Source organism: Gorilla gorilla, chromosome 3, assembly GCF_029281585.2.
Source record: "Gorilla gorilla gorilla isolate KB3781 chromosome 3, NHGRI_mGorGor1-v2.1_pri, whole genome shotgun sequence".
Taxonomy (NCBI): Eukaryota; Metazoa; Chordata; class Mammalia; order Primates; family Hominidae; genus Gorilla; species Gorilla gorilla.
The window spans coordinates 96215064-96231586 of NC_073227.2; the positions used below are offsets into that span (position 1 = coordinate 96215064).

General features: G+C 40.0%; 1 protein-coding gene and 1 long non-coding RNA gene across 4 annotated transcripts in view; one reads left to right on the top strand and one right to left on the bottom strand.

Moving 5' to 3' along the window:
* The window catches only part of SDAD1 (SDA1 domain containing 1), a 47036-nt gene that overhangs the window by 21764 nt on the left and 8749 nt on the right, over window positions 1–16523 (bottom strand). For 2 of the 3 annotated variants that reach the window (XM_004038845.5, XM_019025513.4), the window contains exons 2-8: window positions 10184–10288; window positions 9623–9721; window positions 5915–6025; window positions 4185–4256; window positions 4005–4105; window positions 2339–2396; window positions 1634–1708 (exon numbers count right to left, since the gene is read on the bottom strand). In XM_004038845.5, the coding sequence (XP_004038893.1) occupies window positions 1634–1708; window positions 2339–2396; window positions 4005–4105; window positions 4185–4256; window positions 5915–6025; window positions 9623–9721; window positions 10184–10288 (621 nt within the window). Of the gene's footprint in view, window positions 1–1633; window positions 1709–2338; window positions 2397–4004; window positions 4106–4184; window positions 4257–5914; window positions 6026–9622; window positions 9797–10183; window positions 10291–16523 lie in introns of those variants that run through there. The other variant, XM_063705320.1, reaches the window with a different exon arrangement.
* Window positions 9038–16523, top strand: part of LOC109026629 (uncharacterized) — a 30990-nt gene continuing 23504 nt past the window's right edge. Inside the window, exon 1 of the long non-coding RNA XR_002005652.4 lies at window positions 9038–9213. This is a non-coding gene — a long non-coding RNA (uncharacterized lncRNA). The remainder of the gene's footprint in view (window positions 9214–16523) is intronic.

A 16523-nucleotide genomic window follows, 5' to 3' on the forward strand; every position in this document is an offset into this window, starting at 1 on the left:
TAGCAAAACTGTGTCTCTACTAAAAATACAAATACTTAGCTGGGCTTGGTGGTGCACACCTGTAATCCCAGCTACTCAGGAGGCTGAGGCAGGAGCATCACTTGAGCCCGGAAGGGGGAAGTTACAGTGAGCTGAGATCACACCACTGCACTCCAGCCTGTCTCAAAAAACAAAAAACAGGAAGAAAGAAAATTAGGTGGAAAAAATATGCCCACGTGTGCACAAAGAGGTACATACAAAGATTTTCACTGTAGCACTATTTTTTTTTTTTTTTTTTTTGAGATGGAGTCTCACTCTGGCACCCAGGCTGGAGAGTGATGGCACAATCTCAGCTCACTACAACCTCCACCTTCCAGGTTAAAGTGATTCTCCCACCTCAGCCTCCCAAGTAGCTGGGATTACAGGCACACGCCACCATGTCTGGCTAATTCTTGTATTTTTAGTAGAGATGGGTTTTGCCATGTTGGCCAGGATGGTTTTGAACTACTGACCTCAAGTGATCTGCCCGCCTTGGCCTCCCAAAGTGCTGGGATTACAGGTGTGAGCCATTGCGCCCAGCCCTCATTTTTCCTTTAAAAACTGTTGTTGACAACCCGCTCGGGTCCCCTTCCATGCTGTGGAAGCTTTGTTCTTTCGTTCTTCACAGTAAACCTTGCTACTGCTCACTCTTTAGGTCTGTGCCATCTTTAAGAGCTGTAATACAGTGAAGGTCCGCGGCTCCAAAAAAAAAAAAAAAAAAAACACAAACAAAAACCGTTGTCTTCCTTTACAAATATGTACATAGTTTACTATGGCATATGTATTCCCACTGCCCTATTCTGAAATAAGTATCATTTGCTTTTAGAGAGTTTCTCTCTTTTTGTTATTTAGGTTGCCATTTACAATAAAATGTATTAGTCATATACTGTTTAAAAGACGTTATCACATATTCCAGTACTTTGGTTACCAAAACACTAAAATGGGGAAGGATAATTTTTTTTTTTTTAGAAATTCTTATTTTAATATTTTATGCCATCATGAATCTTGATTTTTTTTTTCCTCAAAAACATGCTGGTGATGGCTGGGTGCGGTGGCTCACGTCTGTTATCCCAGCACTTTGGGAGGCCGAGGCAGGTGGATCGTTAGGTCAGGAGATCAAGACCATCCTGGCTAACACGGTGAAACCCCATCTCTACCAAAAATACAAAAAATTAGCCAGGCATGGTGGCGGGTGCCTGTAGTCCCAGCTACTCGGGAGGCTGAGGCAGGAGAACAGCGTGAACCCGGGAGGCAGAGCTTGCAGTGAGATGAGACCACATCACTGCCCTCCAGCCTGGGCAACAGAGCGAGACTCCGTCTTAAAAAAAAAAAAAATGTTGGTGACAATTTTCATCCTAAATTTACATAGTGAGATATAGGTATAACTTTAGAACTAAGATCAAGGTTGAATAAATCTGTTTTATTAATTATATAACCAATCTTACTGAATACAAGTGACAAATTCCAAGTAGAGTAAAATAGCATGGCAGAATTCAATAAAAGGGCAAAGGTGTCATCTAAGTTTCTTTCTAACTTCAGCAGTCATAGACTTTACAATGTGTACTCAGAGCAATAATAAAAGGTAAGATTCAGAAGCAGCTATGATTAAACTAACCTCAGATTCGGAGTCACTGTCCTGTTTTTCATCTTCATCTTTCCCAAGAAAGAATGTCAAAGCGGCAACTAATATCTAAAGACCAGTGAGAAAAAAGTCAGCTACTTGATTCAGCTTAAAATAAAGAATAAATCCTTTTGAGTATGCTTTATACATGTGCATGAACTAAGATCTGAAGAACAAATTCAAACAATGGTGGTATTTTTGTTCATTTTTTCTTAATTAAAAATTGTTTTATGTTATTTCTCTAATAAATAATTTAAAAAACTAGATAAAAACTGCTAGGCTCTATACAGTTATCCTTCAAGACTGTCGAGAATTTCTACATCCCCCATAAGAAAAGTGACATTGCAGTTCCTCTAACAGACAAAAGTCAAACATTGACCTTAAATTTCTTTTAGCAGTGCCGAAGCCCAACAGAAGTCAAGAATCACAGGAGAAAACATTAAAAAACCACTGAGGCTATCATTTATTACACAGCAATTTAAAAACTCATAATTCTATTGACTCTTTTAAAGTTCAGATGACCCAGGAAAGCAGTATAGGAACAAAGAAAGCATCACTTAACATAAACTGCATGCCTGCACATCACTGCATGCCTGGTGTGCAGGCATGCAGTTTATGCTGAGTGATGCTTTCTTCTAACTGCATGCAGAAGCAGACCACCCACAGACAGAGCTTACACACAGCCCTACAGGTGCTCACCTTGGTGACCTTAGAGAAACATGCAGTTGTGATAACATTGACAGTTTTGGCATCATTCCTGGCGGAAGACAATGAATGCTTTGAAGTAAATTTTCATTCTACTGTATTTCATAGCACAGACAATGGCACAAAATAAATGATATAACAAATGTTTGTGACGTACTAGAATTCCCAATTGTAATATTTTAAAAAGATATGAGTTGCTAAATTACTCAACCACAGGTAAAACATTTCATTAGATTTTAGCCCAGACTTACGACAAAATTTGCAGCCATTAAGACGGAGTATTTAAAGAATTTTTAATGATGTAGGAAGCTAGTCAAGTGCAAAAAAAAACAAACAAAAAAAAACAACTGAGAAGATTGGGGACAGTGGCTCATTCCTGTAATCGCAGCACTTTGGAGGGCCAAGGCAGGCGGATCACTGGAGGCCAAGAGTTCAGGTCCAGCCTGATCAACATAGTGAAACCCCATCTCTACAAAAAATACAAAAAATTAGCTGGGCATGTGCCTGTAATTCCAGCTACTTGGGAGGCTGAGGCACGAGAACTGCTTGAACCCAGGAGGCGGAGGTTGCAGTGAGCCAAGATCACACCATTGCACTCCAGCCTGGGCAACAGAGCAAGACTTTGTCTCAAAAAAACAAACAAAAATAATCGAGAATTTAAAAACTATAATATATGGACCGGGCGCAGTGGCTCACGCCTGTAATCCCAGCACTTTGGGAGGCCGAGGCGGGTGGATCACGAGGTCAGGAGATTGAGACCATCCTGGCCAACATGGTGAAACCCCGTCTCTACTAAAATACAAAAAAAATTGGCCGAGCGTGGTGGTGCATGCCTGTAGTCCCAGCTACTCGGGAGGCTGAGGCAGGGGAATCGCTTGAACCCAGGAGACAGAGGTTGCAGTGAGCCAAGACCATGCCACTGCACTCCAGCCTGGTGACAGAGCAAGACTTTCTCAAAAAAAATTAATAAATAAATAAAAATAAAAATAAATAAAAACTGTAATACAGAAAAATTTCAACCATATTTAAAAATTCACATTAAACAAAAAAGACTGGGTGGAAATACCATAAATACTAACAGTAATTGATTAAAACCACTTTTTAAATTTCTCCAAATTTTCTGCTGTAATGAATATTACTTTTATAGTAAAAAAATGTTAGTCAATAAGAAAAGCAAAAGAAATGAGTTAGGGACACTGTATCAACAAACTGAAGTATACGAAGCATGATATTTTATACAAATAGGATGAATTGACTTGAAAATCTTCAGAGTGGCAGAAGAGAGAGCACAGATTTCGGAGTCAGTTAGATCTGGATTTGAATTTCAGCTCTGCCTCTTAATAACTAAACTTTTACTAACTCTAAGAACTTCCATGTCATTACTTATAAAATGGGGATAATTCAAGATAAGCTACATCTTCTATTCTGAAGTTGTTCTAAGTGAGGTCATGTCAAAGTGCCCGACCTCAGTAGCTGCTCAAGAAATGATAACCAATGTCATTAGTCACTTGAATTGCCTCTATTTTTACTTCCAACTTAAATCTATGACATAAGTATATTAAAGAGCTCAAGCTCAAGAAAAGTATTTGTATATGTGCTCTGTATTAATTACAAATGAAAAAAGAGTCTGCTTCTCAAGAGACAAATATATATACACTACCAGATGTTCCTTCTGTAGAGTTCAATCATTACATCTAAAGACATCTTGGCTGCGGTTGCATTGCTATCTCTTAACATGGTGTACATGAAATTTTGCAATACCTGCAGAAAAGGAGGAGAAAGAAGACTTAATACACTGATGGTACAATGCTGCAAACATGGAAGACAGAAGAGTACTTACTACATTCACTTTATTGTTCTTGTGTTTTGCATTTATATTCTTGATATCAGTCACAATATGTGTGTATAAAGTCTGAGGAAAAGAAACAAAAATATATACATTAAACCTAACCAACATTTTTAACCTTGCTAAATTTGGAGAACAGTATGAATCTACAGGATGACTTAATTTTACCTATTTTTCATTCTATCACAAAAGAAACCCAAACCAAGCAAACAAACAAAAAAGCAACTACAAAGCAAAGCAAAGTTGTCCTCAAGAAGTTAAACATGGAGTTTAATGTAATACGGCAAAATTCTCCTAGGTATATATCCAAGAAAATGAAAACATCAGTGTTCACACAAACATTCATAGCAGCCTTATTCATAGTGGCCAAAAAGTGGAAATAACTTAAATTTCCATTAACTGATGAATGGATAAACAAAATGTGGTATATCCATACAATGGAATATTATTTGGCAACAAAAAGGAATAAAGTACTGATACGTGCTACAACACGAATGAATCTTGAAAACATTATGCTAAGTGAAAGAATCTAGTCACTAAAGACCACATATTGTATGATTCCACTTACATAAAATTTCCAAAACACACAAATCTATAGTGACCCAAAGTAGACTTGTGATTACCTAGAGCTAAAAGGGATGAGGAACAGGATTAACTACTAATTGGAATAGAGTTTCTTTTGGGGGTGACAAAATGTTCAAAAATTGATTGCAGTGATGGTTGTACCATGCTGTGAATACACTAAAAAACACTGAATTGTACACTTTAAGTGGATGAATTTTACATAAATTATATCTCAATAAAAGTGTTATAAAAAAAAATGCTCCAATTTACCAAGCACCTAACTGCATGCAGGAAAATACTGTGAATGCACATATCACTGGTGCCCACACCATGCTCCCATGGACCACTTTTATTCCACAAATTACACCAAGAAGTACAATTGCTAAAATCAAACAGTGGTAGTCTCTTAATACTTTGACAAAAAATTTAAATTAATGAATGTAAACTTAAGTTTTTCTTTCCTTTTTTTCTTTAAATACAGCAGGGGTCTTGCTATGTTGCCCAGGCTGGTCTCAAACTCCTGGCCTCAAGTGATCCTCCCACCTCAGCCTCCCAAAATGCTGGTATTGTAGGTGTGAGCCACAGTGTCCAGCCAAGTTTTTCCATCTTAAATTTCTTTCATAAATCTTCAGCTTCTAGTCTTATATAAGCAAATGCAAAATCATGGGAAAATGTTAATAACAACAAAAAAGTTTTTTGTGGGGGAGTGGGTCAGTTATAGCTGTGAGTACCAATGTCCTGATTTAGCCAGTCAGTATGGTGCAGTAGTAAAAGGCTTGGGTTCTGGAACCAGAGCCTGGGCTTATATCCAATCCCACCACTAAGAAGCAGTGTGAGAGTGGGCAAGTTACTCTATCTCTCTTTAACCTCAGCCCTTTCATCTGCAAAGTAAGAATAATAATAATGAGGATCCCTCTCTCATAGGGCTTTGTGAGTAAATGAGTAAATACACAAAGCTCTGAGAATGGTGCCTGGCACAAAGTATGCACTCAATAAATATTGGCTATTAACATCATATGGCATGCACACAATGGTTGCTTTTTCCTGTTAAAGTTATTATTAACTGTATCTAACAATGTAAAGCATCGATAATTCAAGAGACAACAAAATTTTATGTCGCCTCAAGGAAGATGCAGGGAAATATTTGTTTTGCCCTTTACCTTTCGCAGAAGCTTATCATGGCAACGAAAAAGTTCAAAGAAGAGTTCTAGCAGGCTTGATGGATTGATGAGATTCTTATTTCTCAGCAAGATCAAAGCTTTGCAAAATGTCTCGGGAAGGAAAAAAACATACCATAAGACAATGGTAAAGTTAACAAGGTGAGAAAATAAAGCGTATATGTCCCAAGACCTTAATGTCTTTTACTAACTAGACACTATTGTAGGATTCAGAATAGTCAGTCTCTGCCTTCATGGAGCTTACACTGGGGATAGAGCAGAACGGAGGACAGACAAGCCAAGTAAGCATGTAAAAAGGAGGATCTAAGAAAATAAGTGTCATGAAGGAAGTAAAACAGGGTTATGTAATTGATCAATAGTGACTGAGGGAGGGCCAAAGGGAGGTCAAGTAAGGTCTCTTTGTAGTGTCACCATACAGCAAAACCCTGAATCCATAAAGACAGGTGAGATAACAACATAATACACTAAATTGGAATAATCAATGAGAGTTTATGACCTTACAAGGCATTCTTCTGAAGTACCATCAGCACTAAGAATGGCTCAACAGCAGTTGTTGCATGCCTGCCCCCTGCCTTTTTTTTTTTGAGACGGGTCTCACTATATCGCCTAGGCTAGTCTTGAACTCTTGAGCTCAAGCGATCCTGCTTCAGCCTCCTGATTAGCCAGGACTGTAGGTACCCAGCTATTATTATTATTTTTTTTTTTTCTATTTTTAAGAGATAGAGTCTCATTATGTTGCCTAGGCTGGTTTCAAACTCCTGGAAACTTCTCAAATGATGCTCCTACTTCAGCCTCCTAAGTAGCTGGGATTACAGGCATGAGCTGATGTGCCTAGCAGCTGTGGCATTCTTGCTTACCACAAACTCTTACATGTAGCCCTATCACCCAAATTTTGTGTTATCCTTCATTAGATGAAATACAATCCTTGAAGAATAGTTGATTCCAAGTCTTGGGGCAGGAAAAACGGTAAGAATGAATCTGGAACTATTTCTGCCAGAATTCAAGGATGCTTTCAAAAACAGGGGCAAGGCTGGGCATGGTGGCCCACACCCATAATCTCAGCACTTTGGGAGGCTGAGGTGGGAGAATCACTTGAGGCCAGGAGTTCAAGACCAGCCTGGGCAATGTAGTGAGACCTTGTCTCTATAAAAAAAAAAAAAAAATTAGCTGGGTGTGGTGGCACACACCTTGTGGTCCTAGCTACTTGGGACGCTGAGGTGGGAGGATTGCTTGAGCCCAGAAGCTTGAGGCTGCGGTGAGCTAAGATCGTACCACTGTACTCCAGCCTGGGCAGCTGAGTGACAGACCCTGTCTCAAAAAAAAAAAAAAATTCAGGGAAATTGCTAAAAGGACTAAGAAGCTTCCCCTGGCAAGGTGGTGACAATCTGAACATAACGTAATTAAAATAATAATACTAAAAAAAAGTTTTAAAGTACATAAAAAGGTAGTTATAATGTCTATGAAATACATATAACTTGACTTTTATTGATTTGATTAAGTAGGTAAGAATTACTATATATGGATATTTTATTTCTTCCAAAAAAAATACAATGTTTCTACCTGTGTAAGCAGGACAGAGTGAACAAAAACTTGGGAATGATTCAAGAAGTCTTGGAAAAATAGCAAATACACCAGGTAGAAAGATAGCCCAGTGGCTGATAAGAATTGTTGGTTATCCCAATAACCAATTAAAAAGAGCTTCTTCCAGTGTGTTCAATGCTTCCTCTAAAGAGCAATGCTAACTATACAGACTCAATCCTTTATCTCCTAGTAAAGGAAATCTCTATTATTATTATTATTTTTTTTTTGAGACAGAGGCTGGAGTGCAATGGCGCAATCTCGGCTCACTGCAACCTCCGCCTCCCAGGTTCAAGCAATTCTCCTGCCTAAGCCTCCCAAGTAGCTGGGATTACAGGCACGCACCACCATGCCCGCTTATTTTCTATTTTTAGTAGAGACAGGGTTTCTCCATGTAGATCAGGCTGGTCTCGAACTCCTGACCTCAGGTGATCCTCCTGCCTCGGCCTCCCAAAGTGCTGGGATTACAGGCGTGAGCCACCGCGCCTGACGGAAATCTCAATTATTTTTTAAAAACCTACTAATCATCATAAAGCACTATAAAGAAATATACATACACATTTTTTTCCATTTTAAAAAAAATTTAGAGGTGGGGTCTTGCTATGTTGCCTAGGCTGCAGTGTAGTGGCTATTCACAGGCATGCTCATACCACACCTCAGCTTCAAACTCCTGACCTCAAGCAATCCTCCTGCCTCAGCCTCCTGAGAAGCCGGGACTACAGGTGCACCTGGCATATATATTAATTTAATAATGCCCACAGACCAGTTTGGTGGGGTACTGCCAGGAAAATAAAACTTAAAGAAATCCTAATTACTTGGAAAGCCATTAAGTCTCTATACTCAAAATATCAAATCTCTATGACCTACAAGGACTTCAAGAGTAACATGACATAGGTAAAAGCCTTTAGACTAGGGGTTCAAGTTTGGAGTCCCTTGGGCTATACTGCCAGGTCCCATGTACCAGCTGAGTATCAATCAGTTGACAACCCAGAGCCTGAAACCTTGGCTTGTCTGAGACAGTATTCTTCTTCTTTTTGGCCTAATCAAATTACTAAAATCCTAAAGTAGTATAAAAATGATAGAAATACAAAAAACCTGAGAAAGTCTAAAAGAAAACAAATATTAATCTAAAGACTTGGCATTTCTACAAGCTGTGCTATAGGATATTAGTAAGTTTTGTGATCATATTTGCGTACTTATCTGCTGTAAAGAGGTTTGAAAAGCAGATGTATTGAATTTGGAAATGTCTTAGTCCCTAGAAGCAGAGACTGATTTATTACAAGTGATTTGTTGGGGGTATGATCTTAGAAAGGAAGTGAAGGAAGGAGGATAGTGCAGAGACATGCAAAGCAAAGCAAGGATGTGTCCTTGACTGGAGACTAGCTTTAGGCCCAACACAGGAAAACACTGGAGCACATCCTGCAATGGAGTCAGAGCCACCCTGAGGTAATGGGCTGGGCTTTTGTACCACATGACAATGGGCTGTGGGCTACTAGGGTAGGAGGACACCTCCCAGGCACTAGGACTCCGATTTAGCTGAGGACAATGTTCCAGAGAAAGGGCAGCTGAGGGCCACCAGCAGCTGACATTCACAACAAGTGGGGCAAACAGGTACATGGGCCTCGTGAAGGGAATGTCAGCCAGGACTCAACCTCAACCACTAAAAGGACAATGATGAAATGCTCCAACTGACTGTCTAATGGGTAAGTTTACTAGTTTAAGGCATTATAAAAATGACAAGTTGTGATTAGGATTCTTCATGCATATGAGATTTGAATGACTAGAAGAAATCATCTACTCAAAAGGTTAAAGAGCATCCTATAGGGTTAGTGTGCTGGAAGAATAGAAAGATCACAGTGTAGCTGAAAACGATATGATATCAGAAACACAGGCAGCAAGCAGATCATGCAGGCACTTTTGAGCCAGGTTATTAAGTTTCTGTTTTACTCTAAGTATAAATGAGAAGCCATAGAAGGATTTTTAGGAAAGGATAATACATTATAATTTACGTTTTCCGAAGATAATTAGCTTAGAGGCTGTTCTCATTTAAACACATATGAACGCAGCACACATGAACACAGCACAATTTATTCATCCAACTACTGGTCCTACCATTCGCAGATCTGGATCCAATACAGCATGATTGCAGGAGAGAAGATCTTTCACCTCTTGAGGAAAATTACTTAGGTACTCTGGGTAGCAGTGACTAATCTGTAACAAAGCAAAGGCTCTTCTGAAGTTGCTCTCTTTCTCTCCTATAATTCAGATGCATACATTTAGGATGTTCTGCAAAACGAGAGTAAAAGGCTATGTTTCATAGAAGTAGATGGTTCCAAACAACCTTCTTTTCCTTCTACATGTTAATTTCTCCAACGTTTATCATGGTTTCTCTAGTCTTAGTAATATTTATGGCATGATTTAGTACCTGCTTTTATGATGAATTTGATGAAAAAAAATAGTCTTAAAGTTTTGTCCTGGTTAGTTATGCAAAAAGATCTAGTGGCATTCTCTTAACTCATGATAGGGAGAAAATAAAATTTGCAAAAAGGGAAAGTTAGAAAAATATTTTAATTAAGTTCCCATTCCAGAGTGGAATAAGGTTGAGTATTAGTGAAAAAACATTTGGCAAACTGTGTGTAATACCGGTCTTTATTTAAGCAATTATACTCTTACCTGTGCCGTAAACATCACCAGCTCTGCTAGTTCTTTGCTGGGTTTATTTGGTTGCAATTTGAAAATCTCCACATTGGATTTGTAGTGATTATACTGCTGTAGAAACTGTAGAAAAATAAAATTTAAGTTTGTCACATTGTATTACATGACTTTCTCAGTACAGACATTCAGTACAGAAATTCTTAGTAGAAACTGTTGACAATCACATGGAGAAAAAGATAATGCAAAAGTATATAAAAACACTCCTTTTGCCTTATCTGCATTCTTCAAAGTGCACTTTTTAAAGACCTGAGCACATCACAGATAATCTAAAGAACTTTTCCTTGGAATTATCACTACAAGTTTAGGCAGCATGGTATAAGAACAGAGAAGCATGAATCTCAAATTCAGATTGTAGCCCTGTTCTGCCAGTTACTATCTAAATGATCCCGACTGCTGGGTGTAGTGGCTCACACCTGTAATCCCAGCACTTTGGGAGGCCAAAGTGGGAGGATCACTTGAGCCCAGGAGTTCGAGACCAAACTGGGTAACACAGGGAGACCTTGTCTCTACAAAAAATACAAAAATTAGCAGGGTGTGGTGGCGTGCACCTGTAATCCCAGCTACTCAACAGGCTGAAATGGGATGATCACTTGAGCCCAGGGAGGTCGAGACTGCAGTGAGCTATGATCATGCCACTGCACTCCAGCCTAGGCAACACAGAGGCCCTGTCTCACAAAATAAAAATAAAAATAAATGACCCCTACTACCATATCCATGTATGCAGAGCACTCAAATCAGCAGAAAAATAACAGGTCAGAAATATAAATTATATCTGAGAAGACGGGTGATTTCTGCATTTCCATCTGAGGTACCGGGTTCATCTCACTAGGGAGTGCCAGACCGTGGGCGCAGGTCAGTGGGTGCGCGCACTGTGCGCGAGCCGAAGCAGGGCGAGGCATTGCCTCACCTGGGAAGCGCAAGGGGTCAGGGAGTTCCCTTTCCGAGTCAAAGAAAGGGGTGACGGACGCACCTGGAAAATCGGGTCACTCCCACCCGAATATTGCGCTTTTCAGACCGGCTTAAAAAACGGCGCACCACGAGACTATATCCCACACCTGACTCGGAGGGTCCTATGCCCACGGAATCTCGCTGATTGCTAGCACAGCAGTCTGAGATCAAACTGCAAGGCGGCAGCGAGGCTGGGGGAGGGGCGCCCGCCATTGCCCAGGCTTGCTTAGGTAAACAAAGCAGCCGGGAAGCTCCAACTGGGTGGAGCCCACCACAGCTCAAGGAGGCCTGCCTGCCTCTGTAGGCTCCACCTCTGGGGGCAGGGCACAGACAAACAAAAAGACAGCAGTAACCTCTGCAGACTTAAATGTCCCTGTCTGACAGCTTTGAAGAGAGCAGTGGTTCTCCCAGCACGCAGCTGGAGATCTGAGAACGGGCAGACTGCCTCCTCAAGTGGGTCCCTGACCCCTGACCCCCGAGCAGCCTAACTGGGAGGCACCCCCCAGCAGGGGAACACTGACACCTCACACGGCAGGGTATTCCATCAGACCTGCAGCTGAGGGTCCTGTCTGTTAGAAGGAAAACTAACAAACAGAAAGGACATCCACACCGAAAACCTATCTGTACATCAACATCATCAAAGACCAAAAGTAGATAAAACCACAAAGATGGGGAAAAAACAGAACAGAAAAACTGGAAACTCTAAAACGCAGAGCACCTCTCCTCCTCCAAAGGAACGCAGTTCCTCACCAGCAACGGAACAAAGCTGGATGGAGAATGATTTTGACGAGCTGAGAGAAGAAGGCTTCAGACGATCAAATTACTCTGAGCTACGGGAGGACATTCAAACCAAAGGCAAAGAAGTTGAAAACTTTGAAAAAAATTTAGACGAATGTATAACTAGAATAACCAATACAGAGAAATGCTTAAAGGAGCTGATGGAGCTGAAAACCAAGGCTCGAGAACTACGTGAAGAATGCAGAAGCCTCAGGAGCCGATGCGATCAACTGGAAGAAAGGGTATCAGCAATGGAAGATGAAATGAATGAAATGAAGCGAGAAGGGAAGTCTAGAGAAAAAAGAATAAAAAGAAATGAGCAAAGCCTCCAAGAAATATGGGACTATGTGAAAAGACCAAATCTACGTCTGATTGGTGTACCTGAAAGTGATGCGGAGAATGGAACCAAGTTGGAAAACACTCTGCAGGATATTATCCAGGAGAACTTCCCCAATCTAGCAAGGCAGGCCAACATTCAGATTCAGGAAATACAGAGAACGCCACAAAGATACTCCTCGAGAAGAGCAACTCCAAGACACATAATTGTCAGATTCACCAAAGTTGAAATGAAGGAAAAAATGTTAAGGGCAGCCAGAGAGAAAGGTCGGGTTACCCTCAAAGGGAAGCCCATCAGACTAACAGCGGATTTCTTGGCAGAAACCCTACAAGCCAGAAGAGAGTGGGGGCCAATATTCAACATTCTTAAAGAAAAGAATTTTCAACCCAGAATTTCATATCCAGCCAAACTAAGCTTCATAAGTGAAGGAGGAATAAAATACTTTACAGACAAGCAAATGCTGAGAGATTTTGTCACCACCAGGCCTGCCCTAAAAGAGCTCCTGAAGGAAGCGCTAAACATGGAAAGGAACAACCGGTACCAGCTGCTGCAAAATCATGCCAAAATGTAAAGACCATCGAGACTAGGAAGAAACTGCATCAACTAATGAGCAAAATCACCAGCTAACATCATAATGACAGGATCAAATTCACACATAACAATATTGACTTTAAATGTAAATGGACTAAATTCTCCAATTAAAAGACACAGACTGGCAAGTTGGATAAAGAGTCAAGACCCATCAGTGTGCTGTATTCAGGAAACCCATCTCACATGCAGAGACACACATAGGCTCAAAATAAAAGGATGGAGGAAGATCTACCAAGCAAATGGAAAACAAAAAAAGGCAGGGGTTGCAATCCTAGTCTCTGATAAAACAGATTTTAAACCAACAAAGATCAAAAGAGACAAAGAAGGCCATTACATAATGGTAAAGGGATCAATTCAACAAGAGGAGCTAACTATCCTAAATATATATGCACCCAATACAGGAGCACCCAGATTCATAAAGCAAGTCCTGAGTGACCTACAAAGAGACTTAGACTCCCACACATTAATAATGGGAGACTTTAACACCCCACTGTCAACATTAGACAGATCAACGAGACAGAAAGTCAACAAGGATACCCAGGAATTGAACTCAGCTCTGCACCAAGCGGACCTAATAGACATCTACAGAACTCTCCACCCCAAATCAACAGAATATACATTTTTTTCAGCACCACACCACACCTATTCCAAAATTGACCACATAGTTGGAAGTAAAGCTCTCCTCAGCAAATGTAAAAGAACAGAAATTATAACAAACTATCTCTCAGACCACAGTGCAATCAAATTAGAACTCAGAATTAAAAATCTCACTCAAAGCTGCTCCACTACATGGAAACTGAACAACCTGCTCCTGAATGACTACTGGGTACATAACGAAATGAAGGCAGAAATAAAGATGTTCTTTGAAACCAACGAGAACAAAGACACAACATACCAGAATCTCTGGGATGCATTCAAAGCAGTGTGTAGAGGGAAATTTATAGCACTAAATGCCCACAAGAGAAAGCAGGAAAGATCCAAAAGTGACACCCTAACATCACAATTAAAAGAACTAGAAAAGCAAGAGCAAACACATTCAAAAGCTAGCAGAGGCAAGAAATAACTAAAATCAGAGCAGAACTGAAGGAAATAGAGACACAAAAAACCCTTCAAAAAATCAATGAATCCAGGAGCTGGTTTTTTGAAAGGATCAACAAAATTGATAGACCGCTAGCAAGACTAATAAAGAAAAAAAGAGAGAAGAATCAAATAGACACAATAAAAAATGATAAAGGGGATATCACCACCGATCCCACAGAAATACAAACTACCATCAGAGAATACTACAAACACCTCTACACAAATAAACTAGAAAATCTAGAAGAAATGGATACATTCTTCGACACATACACTCTCCCAAGACTAAACCAGGAAGAAGTTGAATCTCTGAATAGACCAATAACAGGAGCTGAAATTGTGGCAATAATCAATAGTTTACCAACCAAAAAGAGTCCAGGACCAGATGGATTCACAGCCGAATTCTACCAGAGGTACAAGGAGGAACTGGTACCATTGCTTCTGAAACTATTCCAATCAATAGAAAAAGAGGGAATCCTCCCTAACTCATTTTATGAGGCCAGCATCATTCTGATACCAAAGCTGGGCAGAGACACAACCAAAAAAGAGAATTTTAGACCAATATCCTTGATGAACATTGATGCAAAAATCCTCAATAAAATACTGGCAAACCGAATCCAGCAGCACATCAAAAAGCTTATCCACCATGATCAAGTGGGCTTCATCCCTGGGATGCAAGGCTGGTTCAATATACGCAAATCAATAAATGTAATCCAGCATATAAACAGAACCAAAGACAAAAACCACATGATTATCTCAATAGATGCAGAAAAAGCCTTTGACAAAATTCAACAACCCTTCATGCTAAAAACTCTCAATAAATTAGGTATTGATGGGACGTATTTCAAAATAATAAGAGCTATCTATGACAAACCCACAGCCAATATCATACTGAATGGGCAAAAACTGGAAGCATTCCCTTTCAAAACTGGCACAAGACAGGGATGCCCTCTCTCACCGCTCCTATTCAACATAGTGTTGGAAGTTCTGGCCAGGGCAATCAGGCAGGAGAAGGAAATAAAGGGTATTCAATTAGGAAAAGAGGAAGTCAAATTGTCTCTGTTTGCAGACGACATGATTGTCTATCTAGAAAACCCCATTGTCTCAGCCCAAAATCTCCTTAAGCTGATAAGCAACTTCAGCAAAGTCTCAGGATACAAAATCAATCTACAAAAATCACAAGCACTCTTATACACCAACAACAGACAAACAGAGAGCCAAATCATGAGTGAACTCCCATTCACAATTGCTTCAAAGAGAATAAAATACCTAGGAATCCAACTTACAAGGGATGTGAAGGACCTCTTCAAGGAGAACTACAAACCACTGCTCAAGGAAATAAAAGAGGATACAAACAAATGGAAGAACATTCCATGCTCATGGGTAGGAAGAATCAATATCGTGAAAATGGCCATACTGCCCAAGGTCATTTACAGATTCAGTGCCATCCCCATCAAGCTACCAATGACTTTCTTCACAGAATTGGAAAAAACTACTTTAAAGTTCATATGGAACCAAAAAAGAGCCCGCATTGCCAAGTCAATCCTAAGCCAAAAGAACAAAGCTGGAGGCATCACACTACCTGACTTCAAACTATACTACAAGGCTACAGTAACAAAAACAGCATGGTACTGGTACCAAAACAGAGATATAGATCAATGGAACAGAACAGAGCCCTCAGAAATAATGCCGCATACCTACAACTATCTGATCTTTGACAAACCTGAGAAAAACAAGCAATGGGGAAAGGATTCCCTATTTAATAAATGGTGCTGGGAAAACTGGCTAGCCATATGTAGAAAGCTGAAACTGGATCCCTTCCTTACACCTTATACAAAAATCAATTCAAGATGGATTAAAGATTTAAACGTTAGACCTAAAACCATAAAAACCCTAGAAGAAAACCTAGGCATTACCATTCAGGACATAGGCGTGGGCAAGGACTTCATGTCCAAAACACCAAAAGCAATGGCAACAAAAGACAAAATTGACAAATGGGATCTAATTAAACTAAAGAGCTTCTGCACAGCAAAAGAAACTACCATCAGAGTGAACAGGCAACCTACAACATGGGAGAAAATTTTCGCAACCTACTCATCTGACAAAGGGCTAATATCCAGAATCTACAATGAACTCAAACAGATTTACAAGAAAAAAACAAACAACCCCATCAAAAAGTGGGCGAAGGATATGAACAGACACTTCTCAAAAGAAGACATTTATGCAGCCAAAAAACACATGAAAAAATGCTCATCATCACTGGCCATCAGAGAAATGCAAATCAAAACCACTATGAGATATCATCTCACACCAGTTAGAATGGCAATCATTAAAAAGTCAGGAAACAACAGGTGCTGGAGAGGATGTGGAAAAATAGGAACACTTTTACACTGTTGGTGGGACTGTAAACTAGTTCAACCATTGTGGAAGTCAGTGTGGCGATTCCTCAGGGATCTAGAACTAGAAATAACATTTGACCCAGCCATCCCATTACTGGGTATATACCCAAAGGACTATAAATCATGCTGCTATAAAGACACATGCACACGTATGTTTATTGCGGCATTA